The following is a 24,821-nucleotide window of genomic DNA, read 5'->3' on the forward strand; positions in this document are numbered from 1 at the left end:
GAAGATAGGTCTTCTAATTTGGATGTTTGGCTGGCACACCAGCCCTGTAAGAGGTGTTCACGTAGGGGAAATGGGCTTTTCAGTTTGCAGGCCACTGTGGGCTTCTGCTAGAACTGGAGGGGAGATCTCAAGACCTGAAGATCTGAACTGCTGCATAGAGGAGCTCATCTCTAGTTTTTGGCTGCAGAGGGAGTGGAGGATGCTTTGCTCACCTGAACCAAGTCTGCGAAGCCAACCTTACACTCTGCTTAGGCATTGCAGTCCCTGGTTAGGTGGTATGGGCCCAAACTCAGTGCCCATCTTCAGCCTCACTTGCATTAACCAGCCATGTTGGCAGCAGAGAACTGAAATACTTAATTATGCATATCTGTATATCTCAGCAGAGAACTGAAATACTTAATTATGTATATCTGAGCGTCTCTGCTGACGGGCAGAGGCTGATGTTGAGTACACCCTTTCAAACAGCAGTGCGGAGAGGGGAGCTCGGATAGGAAAGCCATTAAGCATGTGAGTCTTCTCGATGCCTGCCCAGGTGAACATTGCTCCTTCATTCTGTGCTCATAATTATGAAAGAGCAACCTCAACGGACGGGCTTAAAAGTTTAATGAAGCTTAAAGACTTGTAGGTTAGGCTCTCGAGTCTGAGCTTGTTTCAGCTCTGGCCCTAGGAAGGAGGGTTAACCAGAAGGCAGGGGAGACTTCCAGCACACATTACCTTGAGGATATAAAAACTCACATCTGATGGGAGCTTCTGTTACTGGACAGATTTGGAGAAAGTGATGGGAGAGGAGGTCTGAGGTGAGTGAAGGGCTTTGCATAACCAAAGTAGGGTCCCTGTGAGGCTTGTGTCCTTGATGATATTCTCCCCATTGCTGAGATTCCTGGATGAATTTTCTGGCCTCTGTTGTGCAAGATGTGTGTGGCGGATGGCTTCTAGTCTACAGTCGTGCACGCAGGTAGCGCTGGAGACAGACTCACAGGCACCCGGTAGGATCTGGGTCACCCGCTGCGTGTGTCTCCTGCCTGAGCTGAGCTGGGCTGGAAGAGCAGCAGGGCCCAGATGGGCTGTGTTTCAAATCTCCACTGGACTCAGTTTTTGATTTTATAGCTCATAGTGGAGGGACGTATGGCCGAGCACGGTCTGGGCTCCTGCCCGCTTCCAGCCATTCACCTCCTCCTCCGGTCTCATGTCTACACTGTATTCAAGGCACTGGAGGGCTTTTCAAACTCTTTAACGCAGCTTAAAGCAAGGAAGGAAAAATAAAAGTCTGGATGCTGGGATGCCTGCAGGACACCACTGGGTTCACCCACTAGAGAGACATCAAAGGACCCGCTGTTACAACCCAGCTGTACCCAGGCTGAGGCACCCAGCCATCCTGCAGCAAGCTCTGTGATGGGTCTCTGAGCTAGAGAGCCCAAATTCACACCGCTCTGCTCGGATGGCCCATCCCTGGTCTCTGCAAACACAGTCATTCTATGCTATTTCCAACTGGATAACAACCTCTTCCCCCTCTCCCTGGTCTCCGACATTTAAAAATAGTTACAGCTCCGCCCGATCAATTATTTTTGCTTTTTTCAGGCACTCCTGCCTCCTAACACCAGCCACGGTCCTCTCCTCCCTGGCCGTGGGCCTCCGTGCGGAGGCGGCGCTCGGCGGCCGTGGGCGAGCAGCTCTCGGTCTCGGCGCAGCGGGCCGGCTCGTTGTGGGCAGAAGATGCTAGTGAAGCGAAACCCTGATCTAGGTGTGCTCCTTTCGTTCTCCTTCATGTCAGAAAAGCGCAGCAAAAGTCAATCCCACTGGAGCTGCGTGATTTCTTTCAGTATTTTTTCCTGCAAGGATTAGTGGTTCGAGAGCGAGGATTTTCAAACTGACAAGCCCTTGGCAGAGAAATAATTATAAGCTTTATATGCTTTGTGTTTCCTAAGTAGTTCTAAATGACTCTATCCCTTCGGGCATTTTTGAAGCCCACAAAAGGGGGAAAAAAATGCATGTTTCCTCAGTGTCCTTGAAAATGTGCAAGATGTTTGTGGAGATTGTTCAAGTCTTCACTAAAAGATTTCTGTTTGGCTGCATTCGGTGCACCCAAGCTTCTTTTGCACAGTGGTGCTTCAGAAACGGATGCTGGAAATCAGAGATGGAAGGAGAGATGTGATGGTTTCCAGCCAGCAACTACTCTGCTTGCCCCCTTGGCTGCACATCCCATGGGATATGCCACAATAAGGAGTTTGTGGAGCCACAACTCCTTTTCTGTCCGTTTCCTTCATTCCTGCTGTGCTCTGGCAGTATTTGGAACGGGCCAGGAGACCCGTCCATCTAAGGCCAGTTCCTTTCCTCCCCTGCACTTCTGGCCTGCCTGTTTTTGCCAGCCTTTTTGCTCGGGCAGCCCATCCCTTCGCCGTGCCTTCTCCTCAGTTTTTCCTGGTGCAATTTCTCCATCACCCTGTGCCAGCATGAGGTCGGGGCCTGGAGGCAGCCAGAGCAGCACAGGGGCAACCCGCGTTATTGCATCTGCCGGCAGGGCAGTGCTGGGGCGCTCCTTTGGGATTGCTCCTGCAATATTCCTGCTGGCGGTGGCGGGGGGGCGATCGCTGGGCTGCTGCTAATAACGGGGCTGCTTTGCCTCGCTGTTATTAAGTGAGGAGCCTTCCACAGCACGTGTGAGTCCAGGTTGCTGGGTGAGCAGCGAGGTGACATTTGGTGGAATTAGAGCCGCTCGGTGGGAATGCACCGGGAGGCTGCAGCGTTGGCGACACGAATGCCGGGGAGTCCTGCCCAAAATGCCGCCTGCAGACTCTGCCCCCTCCATGTGGCTCCTTGCCCTCTGCCTCAGGACGTGGTGCCCAACCCCATGGCATCTGGTTCCTGTCCCCATCCCTCCCTGTCTCCTAAGGGGTTGACTGGGGTGCGCTTGGTCTGTATTCGTGCTTCACTGTGGGGTGCAGTTGGATTTGCTGCCTCTCCTGACGCCCCCTCGGAGAGAGGATGCATCTAGGGCTGGTGAGCACATCACTTCCTCCATGCCCCATCTCCTGGAGACCCTCAGCCCCAGGGCTAGCCAAGTCCCCTGTGCAGCTGAGCCCAGAGCTCCGCGGGGCTGCGCTGGAGAGGAGAGAGGTCCCCGGTGGGCAGGAGGGGACCTGTCTAGTCTGGCTGTGCTCTGTCCTGGCTGTAATTTCTCAGGGGAAAGGGGTTTTTTTCTTTCCTCCGCTCCCCTGTCCAGACGCTGTGAATCCCAGTAAAACTTTTGACCGGAGGAGGGATTACGTGATCAAGTTTCAGCCCCTCTCTGTAAGTAGTGTAAACTCTCTGCCCAGGGCTCAAGTGACATTTTGTGGGAGATAGGAGGGTATTAAGTGTTGGTTCTTGCAGATAAAAATAGCCGATGGCCTGACGACATTCTCTGTCTTCTCGTTCCTCTGGCTGCTGCTCTGACCCGGCTCTGTCGCCTCCACGTTGGCGCTCCCAACTCGATCTTTTCTTGGTGTTGGGCACAGGAGGCTCCGGGAGCCTGGTGATGCTCCGTGTCTGTGGAGCATCCCCAGCTGCCTGTCCCCACACTGCTCCTTCCCTCCAACCTCTTCACAGGCACTTGGGGTAGACCTGCTGGCCTGGCTTGTGCTGGTGCACGCAGAGTGGTGTGTGGCCTCTCCTGGGTTGGTGGCCACAGGGGATCAATGTGGATGTACACTGAGAGCATCACCCCTATGCCCTGAAATCATAGCCCACAGTCAAAGCAGGTGTCAGCAGTTGCCCATTGCTGCAAACCTTGCCACTAATGTGAGAGCTCTCCTAGTTCCCGGAGTCCCCGTGAGCGCACACGTGTCCATGCGTCTGTTTTTCCTGTTGCCGTGTTTCAGAGCTGATGTTTTCATCCTGAGCTCGCAGCCAGGGCTGGCTCAGGGCCCCTCAGCAGCGGCGGCAGGGCTGACTCTTGCTGCTCCAGCAATGAGGGGCTGGGGCCTGTCGAAAGGAAAAGGACAGAGAGGAGGAGGAGGAGGGAGCGGCAGAGCCTGGCTTGCTCTGAGCCAGGGTAGCAGCCAGTCCAGCTTTCCCAGGCCCTTCATCACAGCTCCATCAACCTGCTCCACCACCATCTACAACCCCCTGAAACCCTTAACCATGCTGGCAGGCAGGAGGGCGGTTGGAGGCAGGGTGAACACAGGCCATTTTTCCTAGCATTGAGATTAATTTTCTTGCATCCTTGCCAGGTAGTCCTGATGCATCCTCCTCACTTGCTCTGTGCCCGGGGACTGTCTCTTTCCATTTTGATCTTTTGCAGACCACTCCATTCCAGTTGGCTGTTCCTCATCTTTGTAAATTGTTCTGATACCCACCAGAGCCCTGGTCTCTCCAAGGAGCTGCTGATGGACCTCTTTGCTGCATAGTTAGAGTATCTTTTAATTGTAGATTTATTTTTAACATCTTTCAAAAAAGAAAATGGATGCTTTTGGAAACAGCATCTTTGCATGCTTCCTTTCATCAGCATTTGGTTGAAGGGCCTCTTCTGTCAGTTGGAAGGATTTAGGTTCTTGTCTATCCAGAGCTGAGGGATGCTCTTGCTCTTGGTTGCCTACCGTAGTGGGCGATTATTGAGCCCCTGCCAGGAATTCTTCCAGTAGGATCAGGAACGCGCTGCTCGGGTGTTACATTTGTCCCGCAGTGTGTAACCTCCAAGTAGAGCCTGTCGCGTTTCGTAACGGATCGTATGATGCGGGTGAGGTCAGCCACGCGCCCTTGTGCTTCAAGGTCAGCCGTCAATGTTTGGGTTTGCATCTGCGCGGGCTCCGCTAACTCCTGCGGTAGAGCCCTGGAGCGCAGACCTGAAGACCGAGGCGTCTTGGTTCCCTTTGCTCTTGCAGCCACCTGAGTGCTCCTTGGGTACTAATGTTGCGCTGTTCCCACCTCTGGAAACCACCTCTCCTCCTCCAGGCCGGGTGTGGGCACTTTGTCGTGCTAAAGACAGAAGGACAAGCAAGTATGTAAACGATAGTCCTTGTCTCTGTGTCTTCAATACCTCCCCAGAAGGCCGGTGCTTGGGTGGATGACTGGCACAATGACGTGCTCTGCTCCTTGGCTTGCAACCTCTCTCAGGACAGCAGAGCCATCCCCGCGGGAAGAGCTGGGAGAGCTTTCCTGTGCTCTTTATCAATAAATAAATAAAAGTTTTAGGCCAAAGACTGTATAAAACAATTACAAGTGACCTCTTGGATGTCTCGTTAAATGAGAATTAGCGGATGTTTAAAATATTAATGGACAACTGGCTCTCTCCAAGTCTCTTGTTACAGGAACGTTTCATTTATAATTTGTCCCCCAGTTGGGATGTGCAGAGAGGTACTTGGTCTGCAGCTTGTGCAAGGGGGTTAACGCGGTGCTCTCTCCTGCCAGAAAATAATAGAAGCCAGGGACTGTCTAGGGATCACGCGTGAAGGATTAGGAAGAGGATATGCACTGGTCTGTCTGCAGCTGGCTGGAGTCTAGCTCGGTGTGGTGAGCCTGGAAATCATTGCCTTCCGAGGGCTGCGAGGGGCCTGCTGCAAAGGGAGCTGCATCCTAAGACCGGGGGAGCTCTGCAGCCAGGCGATGCTCTTAGTGGGAGGCAGCGAGGGGATCATCTGGGCCGCTGAGGTGTTTATCACGCGCAGGAAGGAGGGAGCGCCGGGGCGCTGATGCTTCTGCTCCTGCTTTCCAAGCACCGTAGTGGTCTGATGGGAATGGAGGGTGCTGGGCTCCCCAAAACAGGGTTTGCTGCAGGACTCCTTGCCAGATCTGCGCTTTCTGCAGGGAGCCTGCCTTTACCCACCCCATAATTTTGGGGTTTTTTTGAAGCTATGTGTCCTTGAGTTGGGGGCTTCCAAGAAACCTTCCTATAAGTTTCAATAGGAAGCGTTTGAAGGTAGCCAGCTCTGGGGAAACCTGAAGATGCTCGGATTCATGGTGTTCAACCTCCTGATGCTAGCAGTGCTCTCTCTGAAACATTCCCCTCCGCCTGCCACCAGGAGCAGAATTCATGCTCTTGCTAACCCAGCACCAGTGACTGAGACATAGGGCATGTCTTGCAGCCACCACCTTGATGAAAGATGAGTGCAGAGAGATGGAGCATGATGTCTTCTCTGTAAAGACAGGACAGCCTTTAGAGCTGTGTTTAGAGCTTTTTGATAGAAAAATGAAGAAAGGAAGAGCCCATGAAGACCCTGTGGCCATAACCCACCATGCTCTTGCCCTGCCTCCTCTGACACATTATGTTCTGGAGGTCTGTGGTGGGACCAGGTCACTACGGCCTTCACCCAAGAGAAGCTTGTTGCTTCTGTGGCCACTATTAATTGCTTCCTGAATTTAAAAAGCATAAATAAACAAGATTGCCTGGGAATGAGCTAGCTGGTGCATAAATGCCCTGCCATTAATGCATTGCTGACCCTGACGATGATGCGAGGACCAGAAGAGCTTTCAAAGAATTTACCAGAAACCATTTCAGTTGAGGTTGTGTGTTGTAAATCCTTAAGTAATGGCATGGAGGGAATTAGGTTAGATAATAGTTTGCAGAAACTGGGCATGATTCCCTGTTGAGGTTCTTGAGATCATTAGAAACTCCGTGCGGTGAGGCGAGGCTTTTGTGTGTCCTTCTCCCAGCAACTGACAAGTGATTTTACAACCTGGAAAATGAGATTACCGAGGGTTTGCTTTGCCCACTGCAATAACAAGCGACGTCTCGGAGCAGAACGGGCTGTTGCATCTGAAGGAGCACCGTAAAACTGCACCGTTGCGGTCTACTGATGTCTGGGCACCAAAGCAGTGGCCTTGGCTTGTGGGGGTAGCGGGGAGCCACCGGGCCGGTCCCCTCCGGCAGGTTTTGAGGGGGGTCCTGGCACCTTGATGCCAACTCTTCCTGCCTGTGGATGGGTTGCATCTTCCACAGAGGTTTAAGGATATCGCCTACCACAAAGAGCCAGGACGCTTGGAATCAGTGCTAAGCTGCTCTCATTTTGAAGACCAAGGAGCATTTCCCAAATCCAATACCCCAAAATGAGACGATGGGACTTGCCCTGCTAAGAGCCTTGCTACCCGCCAGGGGCTGAAGAGATCAGATCTAGCGGCTGATATTTGGATGCCCATGGAGGCACTGTGTCCGGCTGGTACCTCTGTCGAGCGAGGAGGGCTTCCCCGCGCGCGGCGTCTCAGGGCCATTTGGCACCCACGGAGATCGCGGGGTGGCGGTGCTGGGGAGCAGCAAAGGTGCAAACACGCGGCAGCGCTGGCCTCCATGCTTCCACAGCTACGGATCCCGCCGGCTCCCCAACATGAGGAGGGAGTTCAAAGAGGCTCTGTCCTTCCCAGAAAAGGAAAAGCAAGGATCCACCCTGGAGCCTTTTATTCTCTCCCACTACAGCCAAGTTGGTCCTCAAACCATCTGGGAGCGGAAATGGGGAAGGAAAGGGACGTGCAAGGGCCACGCTCCATTCATGCTGCTCCGCAGAACTGCTCATTCCCCTGGAGCCCGGGCAAAGCTGCGCGCGGGCCGGGGCTGCACGAGCCCTTGCTATTGATTCCTCTGAAAGGGAGGAAAAAAAAACAACAGAAAAAAATACCCGCGGAGGCCTCGGTGAGTCAGTTTGGAGCCGCACAATCCTCAGAGCAGGCACTCGCGTCCAATTTTCTGTCTCTCTTTGTTTAGAGGACCTCAGCACGCGCTGCACAGTGCGCAGGCAAACACCCCACATCCAGATTGCATGTTCTTGTCCAACTCGGAGCTGCTTCTTTTTTTCCTTTTTCTTTTTCTTTTTCTTTTTCTTTTTCTTTTTCTTTTTCTTTTTCTTTTTCTTTTTCTTTTTCTTTTTCCTTTTCTTTTTCTTTTTCTTCTTTTCTTCCATGCAAGGACTCGTCCTGGCCTTTTAACCAGCAGGAAACTCCCCTTCAGCAAGGCTGGCCTCAGGGCTGGGGATGTTTTGTGCTGGTGGGAGGTTTTGCTCAGCCTTTCGGATACTTTGTGTCAGTGTGTAGGTAGAGCTGAGGTGGTTGCTTTGCATCCTGCGTTGGAAACGAGTTCCTGTCTCTCTCCCAGTTGCAACATCCTTTGGAGGTGCCTTTCCCTGCGGGCGAAGCTGGCGTGCACCAGCACTAGGCTTCAGTGGTAATACATCGTTGCTGTAAATGGAGACGGAGCCACGTGCACCGGGGTCTGATCAGCCCCACGTCTCAGCAGTGCGAGAGCCTGTTCCCTTCGCGAGGACTTGGCAGAAGGGGAGATGGTGCCGTCACAGGGCTGCCCCCTTCCCCAGCACCTCCGTGGTGGCTTCGTGCCCTGGCCTTGCCTTGGGGATGGCGTCCCGGCTCGCCTTGCTGTGCCGAACTGTGCTGAAACAGCAACCACAGCCCGGTGCCAGGAACGGGGAAGGAAGGGCCGGGCCGCGCGCCTCGCATCACTCACCCTGTCAGGCTCTCCGGCCGCTAATCGCTTCCACATGGCGCATGTGGCCTCTGGGAACACAAGGAATGTCTCCAGCGCAGGGTCTCGCTGCTGGCAGTGTGATTCCCGGGGTGCTCTTTTCCCACGCTGGGTTGGGGCATCCCATGCCGTCCGTGGGAATTTGCAGAGATGGGATATTGCAGGATCGCAGCTATGCCGGGAAATCTGTGGTGGCCACGGGCAGGGTCTCAACTAGGTGACAGAGATGCTTTGGCGTGAGAGATTTTGCAGCCTGCCTTGCTCTCCGTAGTGGGTCCCCATGCCCGCTTTGCTCCGGCACCTCCCTTCCCTTGGCTTGTCCCATCCTCAGGCCATGGATGGGACCTGCTGAGAAATGAGGCCAAGCAGTGGCGAGGATGAGCACATTTCCAGACCGGGAACACCCTGAACACCGTGATTTATTTTAGGGAGGCCACAAAGCAACGTCGGAGGCTGCTGGCTTTGGGAGGAACTAGGTGGAGGCGCGAGGTTCCCAGCACTGGTGCCACCAGGAGCTGACGTCGCGCTGAGCGTTCAGGGCGGGCAGGCGGCGCGTTGAGCCGCAGGTGAAGCCTCTCGGCCGCCGCGCTCCTGGCCGCCCGTCAGGCCGTGGCGGCTGCGTGCGGCGAGGCGACGGGCAGGGCAGGGCAGGGCAGGGAAGGGGGAGAGGAGGACAGCCCGGCCGCGGGCCCTGGCCATTGCTGGACGAGTAGGTCATCTGGGTGTGGGAGGGGAGCCGCTGGCCAAGGCAGCTCGAGAGGCCGAGGTTTGGGTGTATGTGCGATTTGGGGGAAAGTGAGAAGGGATTTCTGACGAGAGAGGAATGCGAGTTTCCTCCTTCACATATGTCTCCGGTTCTTCCAGTTTGCAACAAAGTCGTCAGATTGCCCAAGACCTGGCAGCAGGGAGAGCCCAAGAAGCGAATCGCTGCAAAGCAGCTCCCCTCCTCCCTTTCTGCCTCCAAATACTCGTGCATCAGGAACCACTTTAATCCCCGTTTGGGTGATAACTCCTGCCCTTCCTGATTCTGGGCTGTCTTAAGGCCAAGAGCCTCAGGAGTTTATAACACGTTGCAGTACCGGCCCTACTCAATGTTGCTTGTGTAAAATATGAGGTTGGCTTCCTCGTCTCCGTGTATCAGGATGTTCCTTAGGCCAGAATGGTGGTGACTCAGTCACACTTGTTCTAGCTGAACCACTGGGGGCTGAGACAGGAGTAGTGTCCCCTGAAAATGCCCAACTGGGAAGCACCATGGCAAGTGCTGGTTCTTGGTGACCTACGATGCTCCAGATGGGTCAGGAGCGAGGCCTTTCCTTTGGAGTCCTGCATGGTGCTTTTCACATTTGCGGAAGGGGAGTTGCAAAAGTGGAGCTGCAGGAGTCAAGCAAGCCCTTCCAAGATTCCCCATTCTCCCGTGCCTCTCTGGGACTGGCTGAAGTCCTCTCTATCCTGGTGACTGCGAGAAGTGTGGGATGAACCACTCGCCAGCCGCATTGCCGGGAGAGCTGGGTACCGCTGCAGGCAGCAGTGCACACACGGGCGCTCCACCTGTGTGCCCCGTGTGCAGGCTCATCCCGTGCAGGCCGCCGCTCCGCGTCTCTGCTCCCGGCTTTTGCTTCCCAGTGGAGGGTCTACTCCAGGTATTTTTCCTCCCAGCACAGAAGCTGCATTTTTTCAAGGTGAATATGCTTTGTTATTTTCTGATCTCCCTGAGATCCCCTTGAGAGCATTCTGTGCTGTCCCCATGCTTGGCCATTCGTTAGCTCCCACTAACGTTATTAACATGCTAATTAGCCGTGAATTGCAATCACCAATGAAAATGTTGGATTGGGCCGATCCTAGGTCTATTCCTTCAGGAAGCTCCACATCTCTGTTCTCCACGGATTCCTCTGCCATCCCTTCTCCCTCCCTTCTGGCAATTTTAACTGTTCTCTTCCCCTCGGGATGCTCATCTCTGTGCCGGGGGTCATTTGACTTCTGGGAAGCACCAAGGGAGACGCAGGTGGCCCCCTACGGCCGGGTCAGTGATGGGTGGCTGTTGGCACAGCTCTGGGCCAGCAGTGTTCCAGCTGATGCCAAGCATTGTGCAAAGGTTTTTTAGGGTGGCAGGAGCACAGACAGGCAGCTAGGGAGGCAAGCAGGGAGGCTGGCTTGGGCTGAGCGCAGCGACAGGCCGGGCCGTGAGCCGGCCCTGGGCCGCTCCGCATCCGGGCCCAGCGCGGCTTGTTCCAGCCACACTGCACCAAGTTGCCCACACTGAGCTCATTTGTGCCCACGAGCCCCTGCGGCCACCTCCTGGAGGCGCCGTGAGGAAGCGGAGGCCGCGGCTGCCGCGCTGCTCTTGCGTGACTTGGAGCCACATGCCGCGGATAGTTCCTCGCGGACGTGGACGAGGGAGATGAAATGCTCCTCTTGACCGATTGCGAATAAATCAGGGTCAGGAGCCTGCAGGCTTGCCAAGAAACCCAAAGGGATAAAATATAGTCTCTCTACAGACTATTAGCAAGCAGCACGTGGGCTGAAATCTGCTAGATAAATTTATGCGCTGCGAATTGCTCACCCAGCTGTAGTGGAGGGGCGGCCGAGCCCATGGAGAGCTAATAACCATATGTGTTGGACATGCCTTTGGTGGTGACCTTTAGAGGGTTCAGGAGGCTCGGCCTCCGCCACCGGCAGGCCGACAGTGGCACGTTGAGGTCTTCTTAAGGCTGTTGTGGGCAGGGAATCGGCGCAGGCTTCTCGACACGAGGCAGGGCGGCGCAGGCTATTGCTGCCCGCATCTTCCCTTCCTACGCGTCCAGCAGGCCCGCCTGAAAAATTAATTAATAACCCTGAGATTGTTTTTTCCAGCCATAGCATTCCAAGGAAATAGGTAATAAATGCTGGGCTCATTTTGTTTGCTCCCTGATTGGCACAAGATTTCCCTTGCGGGTGGTTTCCCTGGGAGCTGCCTCCTCTCCCTTGCCCCAAATTCCTGGTCGCCTCATGCGGGAATGCAGACCCCACATGGGGATGACATGTCCTGGCGGGGTAAGTGGCTCGAGGGACGCCAGCTGAACGAGCATTTGGGCTCAGTTCAACTGTTTTAAGCTAGAGAGATGGGCCCAGGCCCAAAGCACCGAGCCAAACAGCCTCGGGCTTTTCCAAGCCGTCCATCAGTGCCGAGCTCATGTAAAGGGGATCCTCCTGTCCTGAATGAAGGAACTGCTTCCTGACCCTTCCCTTTCCTGAGTCATGTCTTGCTCCAGACATGTGCACGCTGTCATTGGGCAGGATCTTTTTTCCCCCACAATTTCAAGGTTTTAGAGCTACATGATGTACTCAATTATAAAAGAATTGGTTTATAAAAGAAATAAGACTTTGCATGTTCAGCTGGGGATGGGGGGCTTTGGGGGTCTAATGTGCCTAGCCTATTACCAGGATGTATGTGCAGTTGCTGTCACTGCTATTAGTATGTCCATACATTGCTGCCATTAGGTTCCAGAGTCAACACTAGGCACAAAGTAGTTTATGCTTGTCTCAGGCTAATCATCTCCAGCACAGAGGGATATCCCAGCATTAATTTAACACCCAGTGCCCTCAGCGAGCCCCCTGGCCCGCTCGGCTGGGCTTGGAGCTGAGCCCAGGGCACCGGGCGCGTGATGGGAGGGCTGCAGAGCGCCTGCTCCCCGCGGGGCTCCTCGCTCCTCAGCCTCCTCCCGCTGCGGCTTCGCAGCTAATTGGGACAATCAATATTTGCTTTGCAAATGCAATTGGAGGGAAAGAGGGACCGCGAGAGGCAGCGGCGCAATCGCCCCGTAAAAACCAGCTACCACGGAAAGGGGAATCCTTCCCCCTTGCCAAGCAAATATTTAGAAAAGAGAAGCCATAAAAAGAACAAGCAACAAAGCAATATCCTGCCTTGCCGGCCGCCAGGGCTGTTGCCCCCGATGCTGCAATAACCCTGTGGAGACTAGAGACAGGAACCTGTTTCCTAGAGAAAGCTGTTTGCTTTTGTGCTCTGATCCACTGAGCGTGCCCTGGAGCTCTGTGCCACAAAAACAGAAGAGAGAGAAGTTATGCGTGCACATATGTGTGCACACACACACATATATATAAGCATATATATATTTAAATGCAATCGGGGACTTCTTGGGGAAATTCCCAACCGTCTCTGCTGCCAAGTGCTTGCAGCCTGGTTTGGAGCTTTCTTCACATCCTTCCCCAGGGACGGCACTGACCCGCTTCCATGCCAGGGCCAGCGGCTGCTTCCCAGCCGCAGCCAGGGCCGTTTGGGTGACCGACACGCCGGGGCGCCCGCGGCCGAAAAGCCCCCGTGGCACCGTGTTCCCACCGGGCTGCCGTGGGGGCTGTGGCCGAGGCGCTCGTCCTCCTGAAACGCCCCGGCAGCAGGAACGTGCAGGAGAGCGCTGCAAACGCGAGGCCAGCGGAGCGGAGTGGGGAAAGAGAGAGAAGAAAAAGATGACTTAAATTTAAGTCTATTTTTTTTTTTGATGACTATTTCCATTCATTCCAGAGCATATTCCTCTGGCATTCCCAGGCTGCTCACTTAGCCAAGCGGCTTGCAAACTGCCTCGAAACACATGTTACAGTGCTCTCTAGTGCACGGAGCTATGAATGAAGGATGCCTCTTTGGAGATGCCTCCGCGCTCCGCGCCGTGCTGGCTCCGGCTCGCTCCGGCCGGCCTGGCTGCCCCAGCTGCTTTGCATTTGCGCCGAGGAGGCTGAGGAATAGCCCTGACAGCACCTGCGCCCGGGCGCGCGGCGCGTGGTGGACGGAAGAAGCTGGGCGGGAGGCTCGCAGCCCCGCGAGCTCAGCCCCGGACCGCTGTTTGCCGAGCTGCTCCCCGGCAGCTGGCCGCTGTGCCCAGCTCGCCTCACTTTGTTTGACTTCTGTACGAGCGAGCGGGTTTTACAGCTGCCGAGGCGGCCGCGCAGGATATTGCCCGCGGCCTGACGGTGCTCTGCTGTGTTGATGCACCTGAGGTTGGGGCGGCAAGAACACGGCGGGGCGGCGAGTGGCTTCCTCGTAGCCCCATAGGGAGCTGTTTGGAGAGTCCTCATGGGGACTCCAAACTGTAAGGGTTTTTTTCCATTTAATAAAGGAAAACAGAGTCCTCGGTTGCAAGCTGTGAGACACGGGAGCCGTCAGCAGCTGGGTCTCCTGCTCGGGTGCAGGTTGAATCCCGAACAGCCCGTTGATGCAGGGGTGGCCAAGGGTGGCAGATTATTTGGCTGGGATGGATGCCCTCCCCCATCTCACTCTCCGCTGTGTTCTGGGGGCCCTGACGTAGTCAGTGCAGGCACCCAAGGGTGAGTGAGATGCCTCCAGCCAAACCCTGAGCGCTGCTTGGGGTCTTGGAGCAACGGGCCTGCGTCTGGTTAGACTTTCCTCCAAAGGAAGCCCTCCTGTGCAAGCTGATTTCGGGTGAGGGCATCATGGAAAGGTTGAGGCTGGAGTGGGCCCTGGGAGGTCCTACCTCGGGCCAGGTCGCTCAGGGCTCACGGAGGATGGAGGTTGGCCAACTTATCTTGCTTTTGTTTTTTAATCCTCTCTTTGCAATTCCAAACAGAGAAGGGGAAGCTTTTATTTATTTATTTATTAAGATTCTTATTTTTCATCATGGAAAGTTTGCAGCAGGTTCAGAACCAGGTGTGCTGCCACGTGCACCCCCAAAATCTGTGGGCAGAGATTGGAAAACCAACCCCAGATTTTATTGTGTGTGTTTTTTTTTTTTTAAGCTCAAATTCCCTTTTTTATATATATTTTTTCCCGTTGGGGAAGGCACAAAATCAGTTATCACACTCTGACCTGCAAAATGGATGACCTGAGCATTGCTTGCTCCCTGCCCTCCTTCCAGGGCTGGCCAGCACCGAGTGGTGGTGGCCACAGCCCATCCTCTCACTCCGTGTGACTTTGCTTTTGCATCGCTCGCCTCCCCATTAATCTCTGTGCAAACAAAGGCTCTGAAGAGACAAGCTGAAAAGCTCCTGGGGGTACGTTTAAATCAGGCCTTTCTAATAACGTCTGCCGACCTCTCCGTGGAAGCCCTGCTCCCCTAGGAAAGGACATGGAGACGCGGCCGCGTGCTCAAGTATGGTGGGGCATAATTAATTCTGACCTCTGGCTCCCGCTCGCTTGCTCTCAATATTAAATTTGACTAGTGATATTGTGGTTTTTCAATTACCTGCGTTTTCTTGGGGGTACGGGGCAGGGGGCTCCTGCCAGAGCACCAGCTTCGGCGCGGGCTCGTCCTCAGTGAAGCAGAGCTGCCGCCGCTGGGGCTCGTACGGGGCGATGGGGTGAATCTGGCTGGTGCCCCTTGGCTTTGCAAGCTTGGAAGACAGCGGGGCATGGAAAAAATGAGATTGCTGAGTGTGCCGTGGTGGCAGAAGCAGAAGGAGCTGCAGCGGGTAAAGCGGAGGGTGAGCAGGGAGGACCCGCAGCGGCTCTGCTGGGAGACCCAGCGCTCCTGGCCCGGCGGGATGGGCTCCCGCCGGCACCTGGCGCGCGGCAGCACCGCTTAACCTTGTTGCTATGTCCCCTCCGCGACGCCTGCAGGCAGCAGGAATGAGGAGGAGCGGAGCTGGGGGGAAAGAGGAGGGAGGCGAAGGGAAATTAAAAAAAAAAAAAAATAAGGGAGGGGGAAGCGGGAGGGGGGAAATGCCACTCGCTGCAAAGCGAGCGAATTCCCCCATAAACCCAAATCTGCTGAGAATACATTTTACAAACATGCAGCCGCGTTGGCCGCTTTTGTCGGGGCGTTTGTTAAGCATTAACTAAAGAATGCCATGGTCCAGCCTGCTCGGTGTGAAACCTAATTCCCCCCCTGGCTGGAGCCATGGCATGGAGTGCTCAATTTTTTGCTCTCCGTAGGACTGCAGCCTTCTGGTTCTGCGGCCAAAAAACACTCATATTTGAGCAAGCTTAGCCTCGGCCCCGTTGCCAGGCAGTAAAGCGAACACTTGTCTGCCTCGGGGGGGAGGGAGGGAGGCGCAGAGACAGGGAAGGGTCAGGAGAAAACGTCCCCTCTCCGGAGCTGCCGGAGCTTTCCGCGCCGGGCGGCGAGGCCGGAGAGGGCGGCTGCTCCCTGGCGCTGCTCTGGCTCCTGCTGGACGCGGTGCCTGCGCCTGCTCCCGCTCGCTTGTGGGCGGCGCGGTGGCTCCAGCAGCGGCTGGGTGCCCTGCGGCGTGAGTTCTCCGGTGTCTCCTAAAGGCTGAGCCCACGCGAGGCCCCCTGCTTCCATCTCCTCTCCGAGCACCTCTGTGTCCCTCGGTGCTGCCATGAGGCAAGCGGCACATGCAGCAGCGGGGCCCCGCGCGCTGTCCAGGCCGTCCCCTCTGCTGAGCACGTATCCTTGTTCCCCAGCCTAGCCCTGCGAGGGGCTCGACTCTGTGCTTGATAGAGCCTGGCATCTTTCCACCGCCGTCCCTTCACGGGCCCGTCGCTCGTTACGACTGGTGACAGTGAGGGAGAAAGTGACCGGTGCCAAGACAACTCAATCCAGCTTGCCCGCTGCCCGCTCGCTCCTGCGCAAGCCAGCTGCCTTCCCAGCCTCCGATGGGCGCTGCTGGCTCTAGCCATCCCCACGGAGCCTGGCCAGCCCCTCGCGGGGCCGCAGCCATGCAGCGAGTTTTGCCCGGTCTCTGCGCAAGCCAAGAGCATCCTTCATCTCCCTTGTTGCTCCCCGTCTGCTCTGGGGAATGTGATGGCGCTGGGGGCTCTCCTGGGAGATGTGCGCGCTCGCCGTGTGTCCGTCACTATCTAACAACGGTGGCCCCGTGCGGGAGGGCTCCCGGCCCGCTATTTATATGCCGCACACACAGGCGGCAGCAGCCGGGAAGCGCCCGTCAGTCAAGCGCCCAAACTCCAAAGGCAGAGGCAGAAGGGCACCGTGGCCGGGCCCCACGGCTGCATTGCACCCCAGGGCCGCAGGGCACTGACTGCTCACAGCAGGAGGGAGCTGGGTCCAGAGCTAAAGTAGAGCTAAACTTCCTGGAGATGGGGGAAAACATCCCGGAATGCTGCCTGGGTGTCCCCGTGGGAGTTACCCACACATGGGGTTGTCCCTTCAGGGTGTCTCGGTGTGGTGCTGTCTGTGCACGCTCCCCAGCTTCCTGAGGGCTGTGGGGTCTGGGCCACCAGCCGCTTTCTTTATCTCTCCCCCTCGCTGCCTGTGAGTGGTTGCAATTCTGGGCAGTTTTGGCCATTTAGTAGCAAAGAACTGTTTTTTTTTATTTGTTTAGTTGGTCAGTTTTTTTGTGGGATGATAAGGCATGTTTTATAGCTGAAGCCAGCAAGCAAAACTCCTGACAGAGTGCTCATTTTTGAAGAAAAAAGCCTGCCTATCTCTTAGAGACTGTGGCTTCGCTCTGAGTAGAACTGGAGTAAAGAACCCTGCAGAAGGGGAAGAGGCCGCAGTGCAGAGGGAGGCGTCAGGAGCTGCTTTATCCTGTGCGATTCCCAGACTCTGCCCCGGGATAAGCAGCCTGGCACAATGGCTTGGGTCGAAGCCCCTGGGAGGGAGCTGATGCCGACGGAGATCATGTTTGGAGACCCCATCCTTGTCCCTCAGTGCCCCAAGCCCAGTGCATGGGGCAGGCGGATTACCCGTGCAGCTGTGGCAGCCGGCAGCTGTGCACACATCTGTCCAGCAGCTGCAGGGCGCTGCAGCCCGCTCCGAGCCCGGGGGCACGAGGCGGCGATGCCCTGCGGATAACGCGGGAAGCCCCAGCGGCTCCTCTCCCGGGTGCGCGGCCGGAGGAAGCCGCTCCGAGCGAGCGGGGCGCAGATGCCACCAGCTGCCGCGGGTTCTCACGGGCGCTGCCGGCGCCCCCCGCCCCGCCAGCCCCCTCCGGCAGTTTGCACAGCTGCCCGCGTTATTAACCCGGGATCGGGCAACTAAAATGAGGCAAAAGGAAGCCTGTGCCTGGCTGGGGTTTCAGGCGAGCATGGGTGGGAGAGAGGAGTGGGGAGCTCGGGGCTGCAGGAGGAGCTTTTGCAAATCCCACTGCAAACCCGGCAGGCTGCTGCTCTGCACCTCAGTTTCCCCACCTGGGAAGCCTGGCCCGCCTCTCAGCACAGCTGTGGTGATGTACGAGTTAAAACTGAGGTGCTCAGCAAAGCAAATGAGGAGGCAGCAGTGTTAGGTGAGGCAGATAAGTGCCCAAACCAGACCAGTTAGGAGACAGATAATCTGCATAGGACCATAAATGTGAGACGTTTTCTGTTTTTCCAATTGTTTAGCATCCAGCTGGACTTCTCCTTACTGGGAGGGGGCTGAGTCAGCACTTTTCATTTCTTCCACGTTTTTTCTTTTTTTAAAATAGCTATTTTATTTAGCTGCAAAAAAGTGTTTTGAATCATTCTGCTTGGCGGCTCTGGGAAGGCAAGTTTGCCGCTGTTTTGCAGAGACCTCTGGGGTGAGAAAGATGTTCAAAGGAAATGGGGCATTTACAACTGCTGAAACTCTTTAAGCAGAGCTTCCATGTCCATTTATATATATATAAATACGAACATTTTATGTGTTATATATAAGAAGGCATCCCCTCTTTGCCAGCAGGTCCTGGCCACAGAGGTTTTGCACGCTGCATTGGGCCACAGCGGTGGGAGCTGCCCATGGAGGTTGGGGCTGCAGGATACCTGACTGTGCCCCTCTCCCTGACTGGACCCTGGACATCTCTGGGACAGGCGGTGGGCAATGTGATGCTCTGAGATAACCTCTGCAGAATGTACTGCTGATTTGTGGCTTCTCTTTTGAGGCCAAACATCCATTCCAGATATGCAGTCCATTTCCAACAGATATTTAGAGCAAGGCTGGGTAATCAGGGAGTTTTCCCTGTCTTCCCTGAAGTGTGGCCATCACCCTGCTTTTTGTAGGTGCTCGCTGTTCATGGATGAGTTTGTGAAAGCAGCTGCCACCTTCAGCATCTCCTTGTGTCTGGGAAAGGGACCAGGAGTTCCCTGTGAGGCAGTGGATGGGCTTGGTGTGCCCATACTCTGCTGAGAGATGGTAGCGGGTGCATTAGGATCAACAACTCTATGGTGGCACCTGGAGCATCCAGGTGTTGGGGTCTTCACCCACTGACTGTATTAATGGCCAGTGGCACGTAGGCCAACCCACAGTGCCAAAGCTGGCCCAATGGCAGCATCCCTGCCATGGCTGTGGGGCGAACTCACACCTGGTCACTACAGGACTGCCTTCCCTTTGCTCCTGCAGGCTCTTCGCGGTGAAGTGCGCTGGGTGCCTGGAGGCCATCGCACCCAGTGAGCTGGTGATGCGGGCCCAGAAGAGCGTCTACCACCTGGGCTGCTTCTGCTGCTGCGTCTGCGAGCGGCGCCTGCAGAAGGGCGACGAGTTCGTGCTGAAGGAAGGGCAGCTGCTCTGTAAGGGCGACTACGAGAAGGAGCGCGAGCTGCTGAGCTTGGTGAGCCCGGCTCTGTCGGATTCCGGTAAGGGGCTGCCCCGCGCCGGCCGTGTCAGGAGCTCCAGGGCGTTTCCATCCCAAAGCCGTCTGCAGCCGCAGTGCCTCTTCGCAGGACCTTGCACGCGGTGGTGGGGGGACCTGAGCAGCTCGAGGAGGTCCAGAGGATGCTTGGGCCTCGTCCTCGCCGCACCGGACACGTGCTCCTGCTTGTTGCTGCTCCCGGTCTGTCCCCAGCCATCCTGGGGTGCGCAGGGAGAGGGGTTCACTGCTCCGGCCCGCGACGGAAGATTTCCTGGCTATTTCCTGGACCACTGGATCCGTGTTGAAATGCATATCTACAGTCAATTAAACTAAAATTTGAACATTTCCCAGGAAGCCAAATTTAGAAAGAAAACACAGCAATGGAGGCTGGGGCTGGGGAAGGTAAAATTTAAAAAGAGCTGTTAGCAGATATCTCTGCACTAACAACGTTCCCAAAGGCCCCAGCTCCTAGCAAGGCGGTGTGGCTGCGGGCCGTTCATCCGGCTCATGTTGTGCGCGGGTTTCCGAGTGCTGCTCTGCTCCTCTGGAAACAGCGTCGGAGGAGGAAAAGGGGCTTTGTGGAAGGGGTGTTCAACACCCTGCCCCTGCCAAAATGATGATGCTAAAAGCAAAAATAATCAATGGGGCAACAGGAGGGAGGTTGTAGGAGAAAGGCAGTGAGTGCCAGGTCAGCACTGGAGTCGAGGAAGAGGCAGGAAAACACAGAGCTCACTGCACCGGCTCTGGCTCTTGGAGCAGGCTTGGGAAAGTCCATTTGGAAAAGATCCATCTCGGATCTCAGATGCTTGGCGAAATGCTCTTTTTCCTTATGGGATATGCAATCCACTCCTAGTTAAAAAAGGAACCAGGGAGGAAATGAGTGCAGCAGCCTCCCATTCCCGGCTTGCTCCTAGCGGGAGAGAGGGCACTTTGGCCAAGGGTGGTGAGCACAGTGGGCCGTGGCTCTGCTTCCAGCCTTTCTGCCCCAAAGCAAGCAGCAAAAAATACCCAGCCTCCACCCCCGCCCCAGCCCCCATGCACCAAAGGCCACTTTTATGAGAAAGTGCGGATAAAAAGCCAGCCATATGTTGCCTGTAATCTCCCAAACCCTCGCTTCAATTACAGCCTCCCCGGAGCCATGGCCCAGGCCAGCCTGAGTAAACAAGCCCCTCTGAAAGAGGAGCCCACTTTCCAATTAAGCCCATCCTAGCCTCCCTCCTCTCCCTAAATCCTCCCAGGCGGAGCAGGGCCCTGCCGCGGCAGCGGGGCGCGGGCCCCTGGTCGCTCCGAGGCCATGACGTTCCCGATTGCCCTGGTTTCCCCCACTGGCGCTTTCCCGTGTGACGTCAGGGGCAGCCCGAGACGGTCATTAATTTCTTCTGTGTCGGGTGAGAGGCTTGAAAGGGAGAGTTAATTAAAAGTAAACCCCCCGCCAAATCCGGCTCTGCTGCTCCTGCTTTCGCTCTGTGGCACTCGGAGGGATTTGGGGAGCAGGTGTTGGGAAGGGAGGGCTCAGAGAGGAAGCGGGGGAATTGCTCGGAGCTGGATTTCCCCCTCATGAACACTTTTTTCTTTGGAACAGTTTTTGCTTGAGATGGTTCATGCACCTCCTGCACTCCCCTGCTGAGCTGGTCCCTGATGGGCCTGGTGGCCAGAGAAGCGTTTGGGTGGCCACCTCTTGCTTAAGTGCCTGGGATTTCCCACCAGCCACCTAGCCCACGCTGCTTTGGACCTAGCACAGGTCCTTCAACTTTGTCCTGGTGAGACTCAGCGGGGGGACACCACAACCTTTGGGACATTGGTGGAGCTGGAGGACAGTCCTTGGCATCATCAGGCACTAGCATGGATGTGACCTGCCCATCCCAGCCCAGATGTGTCTCCAGCAATGACCTGGGAGGAAATCCCCATAGGGCAGACCCACTTTGGGGGCAGCTGCTGTGAAAATGAGGTGCTTCTAGAGCTTCCCACTGCAGCTGCTCAAACCTTAGCAACTTGCCCAGGCTATTTTTGGCCATGCTGGAGCACTCTGTAACAGATCAGCGTCCTCTTTTCCCAGGCAAAAGCGATGACGAAGAGAGCATCTGCAAAGTGGGCCCGGCCTCAGGGAAGGGTGCGGAGGATGGGAAGGACCACAAGCGGCCCAAGCGACCTCGCACCATACTCACCACCCAGCAACGGAGGGCCTTCAAGGCGTCATTTGAGGTCTCCTCCAAGCCGTGTAGGAAGGTACAGAGAGATCTAGCCGGCCACCTGGGCTAGGAAGCTCATGGTTCTGCCTGCCTCCATCCCTGGCGGCAGTGAGCTCCCAGCTCCAGCGATGGCTGGGAATTGTCTTAGTTGCTCTGCCCCTTCCAAAAGTCAATCAGAGCCAACTGAGATGCTCGTGTCCTCTTTCCAAGGTGCGGGAGACGCTGGCAGCTGAGACGGGCCTCAGCGTCCGTGTGGTGCAGGTCTGGTTCCAGAACCAGCGAGCAAAGGTGGGTGGCATGGCGACAACCCAAGCAGGGGCTGTGGGGGCTCTCTGCCTCCTCTCTCTGCCATGGGGGCAATCTCACTCATGGACCTTTGCCCCTTCTTCTTGCCCAGATGAAGAAGCTGGCTAGGAGGCAGCAGCAGCAGCAGCAGGATCAGCAAAACACGCAGCGCCTGAGTTCAGGTAGCCTGAAGTGTCATGCCTGGCCTTCCTCGCCCCCGCCATGAGGCCTCCTCATGCTCAGACTATCCCGGTACTCTGCTCTTGTCTTCCAGTCCAGCCCAATGGAGGGGGCAACGGTGGTCTGGAGGGCATCATGAACCCGTACACGTCGCTGCCGCCGCCGCCTCTCCTGGGCATGGAGCAGAGCGTCTACAGCTCCGACCCTTTCCGGCAAGGACTCACCCCACCGCAGATGCCTGGAGACCACATGCACCCCTACGGTAAGGTGTGGAGAGGTGCTCTGGCCATGCCTCGTTTTCCCCACCGTGCTCACATTGGGATGACGCTCCCCATCATGGGGGAAAGGGATGGCAGTGGGTGTCTCCCTGGGGAACTTCTGGGAGCGGGGTCTGCCCAGCAGAGCTGCACTGTGGACCTGGGGGAGGACAGTCCCACCGGAGGCTGTCACCCATGGGCCAGGGCTGAGGCATCAGGCCGAGCTACGCGCCCCATGCACACGGCTTCTCCCCAGGTGGCGAGCCCCTCTTTCATGACCTGGACAGCGACGATACCTCACTCAGCAACCTGGGTGACTGCTTCCTGGCCACGGCAGCGGCAGACACCGGTGCCCTCCAGGCGCGTGTGGGGAACCCCATCGACCACCTGTACTCCATGCAGAGCTCCTACTTCACGTCCTGAGTGCCGCCTCTCCGCTGTCGGGCCCTCGCAGCAGCCCGCGTGCTGGCTGACGGACGAGCGGCCGTGAGGCCGCGGGCGAGAGGGTTCGGGAGGGAGGGGGACTCGGCACCGCCGGGATGCTGTCAAACCATGTTTTGTAGCTTGGTATTCCCAAGGACGGAGTAACTCATGGGTTGCATAGTTTCATGTTTCTCTTAGACTCCTAGGATTAGAGGCAGGGGTGTCCACCGCAGGGGCTTTGGAGATAGACGTGGGAATCTAGCGAGCCCCGGCGCCTCCCGCCCGTGCGGCTGGGGGCCGTGTCCGTGCATGTGCGCGGCTGCACGCGAGCGCGCCGAGCTGCACGGCCACTTGCGCGCTACTGCCGGGCGCGCCTGCCGCCTCGTAGCAGCAAAGTTTTATTTCTAAGTCTATCAGAAATTTACTGTACAGCAAAAGTAACTTTATTTTCAGTGTGAACCATATTTAAGGAAGTACTCAATGCACTTAAGTTATAAAATGAAATAGTTTACTTTTTATAAATGTTATGTTTAGGTTGCAAAAGCCCGGGCACAGGCAAGGGACTTCAGTTCATTGCAGATGATAGGTTCGGACCTGGGGGTGGTTATGGTTGGTGCTTTCCAGTTGCCCCACTGATTTTTAAGGGCACTTGAAATGCCAGGCAGGGCCAGTTGACCATCTCCTCGTCCCTACTCTAATTTTCATGCATTGTGTCCTTTTGCGCTGCTGTTCACAAGTTCTGTAGGCAACAACCTGTAAAGGCATGCAAGTGACTGTGAGACTGAAAACACTGGCTCATCGCCACGGTATAAGCTGACACTGAATGTAATGGGGTCCGGAGGTGGCTGACCCAGCAGGAGATGCTGACACACTGTCAGAAATCACATACCAAGAAGAAATTAAAAGAAAACAAACAAACAAACAAAACCAAAAAAAAAAAAAGAACACAAAACTCTGCAAAAATGCCTGGTGTCTTATTGTGTGAGATGTCTCAGTGACTCATAAAGGGAAAGGTTTGAATATCTCTAAAGTAAGAAAGATGTTGGGTAGGGTGCAGTGTGACAGCAGGGAAAGTTTCTGCTCATTGGGCTTTAGATATCAAATACTCCGTAGTCTAAGACTAAAACAAGCCTTGATGTTCCTCTGATACCAATAGAGAGAAACTGGTGAATCTGGAGAGTGTTTCCTGTCTTTGACACCCAGCTGAGGTGGCAGGGAGAGGTTTGCTGGGCTCTCCACCAAGCCCAGCAGGACCTTGGAGGACAAGTGAATGAGTCTGGGTCTGCCAAGAGTGCTTCCCAGGCAGATGACACTTGCCATAATGGATGTGGCTGAAGATGGCAGAGAGGATGCAGTGGTACTAAGGGCGTCGTGCGATGACTGATGGGAACAGTTTACACCGCTGGCCTTGTCCCGGCTTCCCTCCTTTGCCTGGGGACCAGGGGGTATACACCCAGGCTAGCAAATGGTCAGGTGGGTTTGCTGCAAGCCAGGTTACCCCATGTCTGCTTTCACCCCTGCTCTTCATGCCATGGCCATCAGGTGCTCCACATTAGGACTGCCAGAAAGATATGGGTGGGTATTTCCCAACAGACACTGCTCTTATCACCGCTCTTAGACATGGAGAGGCTCTGCGAATACGTGACAATTCCTGCAGATTGAGGATGGGGAAAAGAAAACAGACACCCACAACTCATTGTCTGAGACACTCAAAATAAGTCATTCTCCTTCCTGTTTTTTGTCTGACTCTGCTCTGCCGTTCCTGTGCTACAACATGCTGTCAAAGCCCAACCTATAGAACAGAGTATTCCAAAATGGTTTGACTGCATGTAGAAAATATGCATTTTTTCTTTTCCAAACTGTAGTTTCCAGGAAAAGGCCTGGATTTCTTGGGGCTTTGGGACTTTTTGCTCTCCTTCATAAAAGCATTGGAATGGCAGAAGCAAAGGGCTGACCTCAGTGCTGAGCCATCACAGGGGGCTCAGGTACTCGAGAGGTCAGGGTGGGTCACCAGAGACACTGCTGGCTTTTCTGGGGTGGGGAGGAGGGGAGTGAAAATGAATACATCCCATCTCCCTCCCAGATATGGAGCAATGTAAAATGCCTGTCCTCTCGAGACAGACCCAAAAGGCATGGCAGAGGTTTTACTTGCCAGACATAGCCCCAAGAGGCAAGGGAGTGGGTTGGTTTGCATGGCAGGGTGCCTGTCGGAACCTCTGGGCATGAAGACATTTGTTAATCGCTCGTGGGAAGGAGTCATAGAGGGAGAGTGGCAAGAGGATTGCTCCTGTCAGCTGGAATGAAAGGAATCTGGCCTTGGGCAGCAAGGCTCAGCTCTCCTCCTGGAGAGTCGGGTGGGGATACCTGGTCTCCGTGGCGGCTCTCACGCGGAGAAACCTCCAGCTGACCTCAGAGCTGGAGCTTAGCTGCCTGTGCGCCGCAGCCGGGACTGTCAAAGCTGGCCCTGAGGCCTTGCTCATCAAAGCGGCGTTTTGGCAACAGTTGGTCACGGTTCTCAGCTCTCTTGGAGAGTCTCAAGACGAAATCCTCTTGTGACCTGCAGGTAAATGGGCACCAAAGGCAATACATTGCGATGGC

General features: G+C 55.6%; 1 protein-coding gene across 2 annotated transcripts in view; it reads left to right on the forward strand.

Annotated features, from left to right (window-relative positions):
• Positions 1-22,223, forward strand: part of LMX1A (LIM homeobox transcription factor 1 alpha) — a 30,988-nt gene extending 8,765 nt beyond the window's left edge. For both annotated transcript variants that reach the window (XM_088524497.1, XM_088524496.1), the window contains exons 3-8: positions 18,661-18,893; positions 20,946-21,115; positions 21,289-21,366; positions 21,476-21,545; positions 21,638-21,805; positions 22,057-22,223. In XM_088524497.1, coding sequence (XP_088380623.1) covers positions 18,661-18,893; positions 20,946-21,115; positions 21,289-21,366; positions 21,476-21,545; positions 21,638-21,805; positions 22,057-22,223 — 886 coding nt within the window. The remainder of the gene's footprint in view (positions 1-18,660; positions 18,894-20,945; positions 21,116-21,288; positions 21,367-21,475; positions 21,546-21,637; positions 21,806-22,056) is intronic.
• Positions 22,224-24,821: the final 2,598 nt, after the last annotated feature.

Source organism: Tinamus guttatus, unplaced genomic scaffold (assembly GCF_059628265.1).
Source record: "Tinamus guttatus ecotype Peru unplaced genomic scaffold, ASM5962826v1 Tinamus_guttatus_pri_ptg000211l, whole genome shotgun sequence".
Lineage (NCBI taxonomy): Eukaryota > Metazoa > Chordata > Aves > Tinamiformes > Tinamidae > Tinamus > Tinamus guttatus.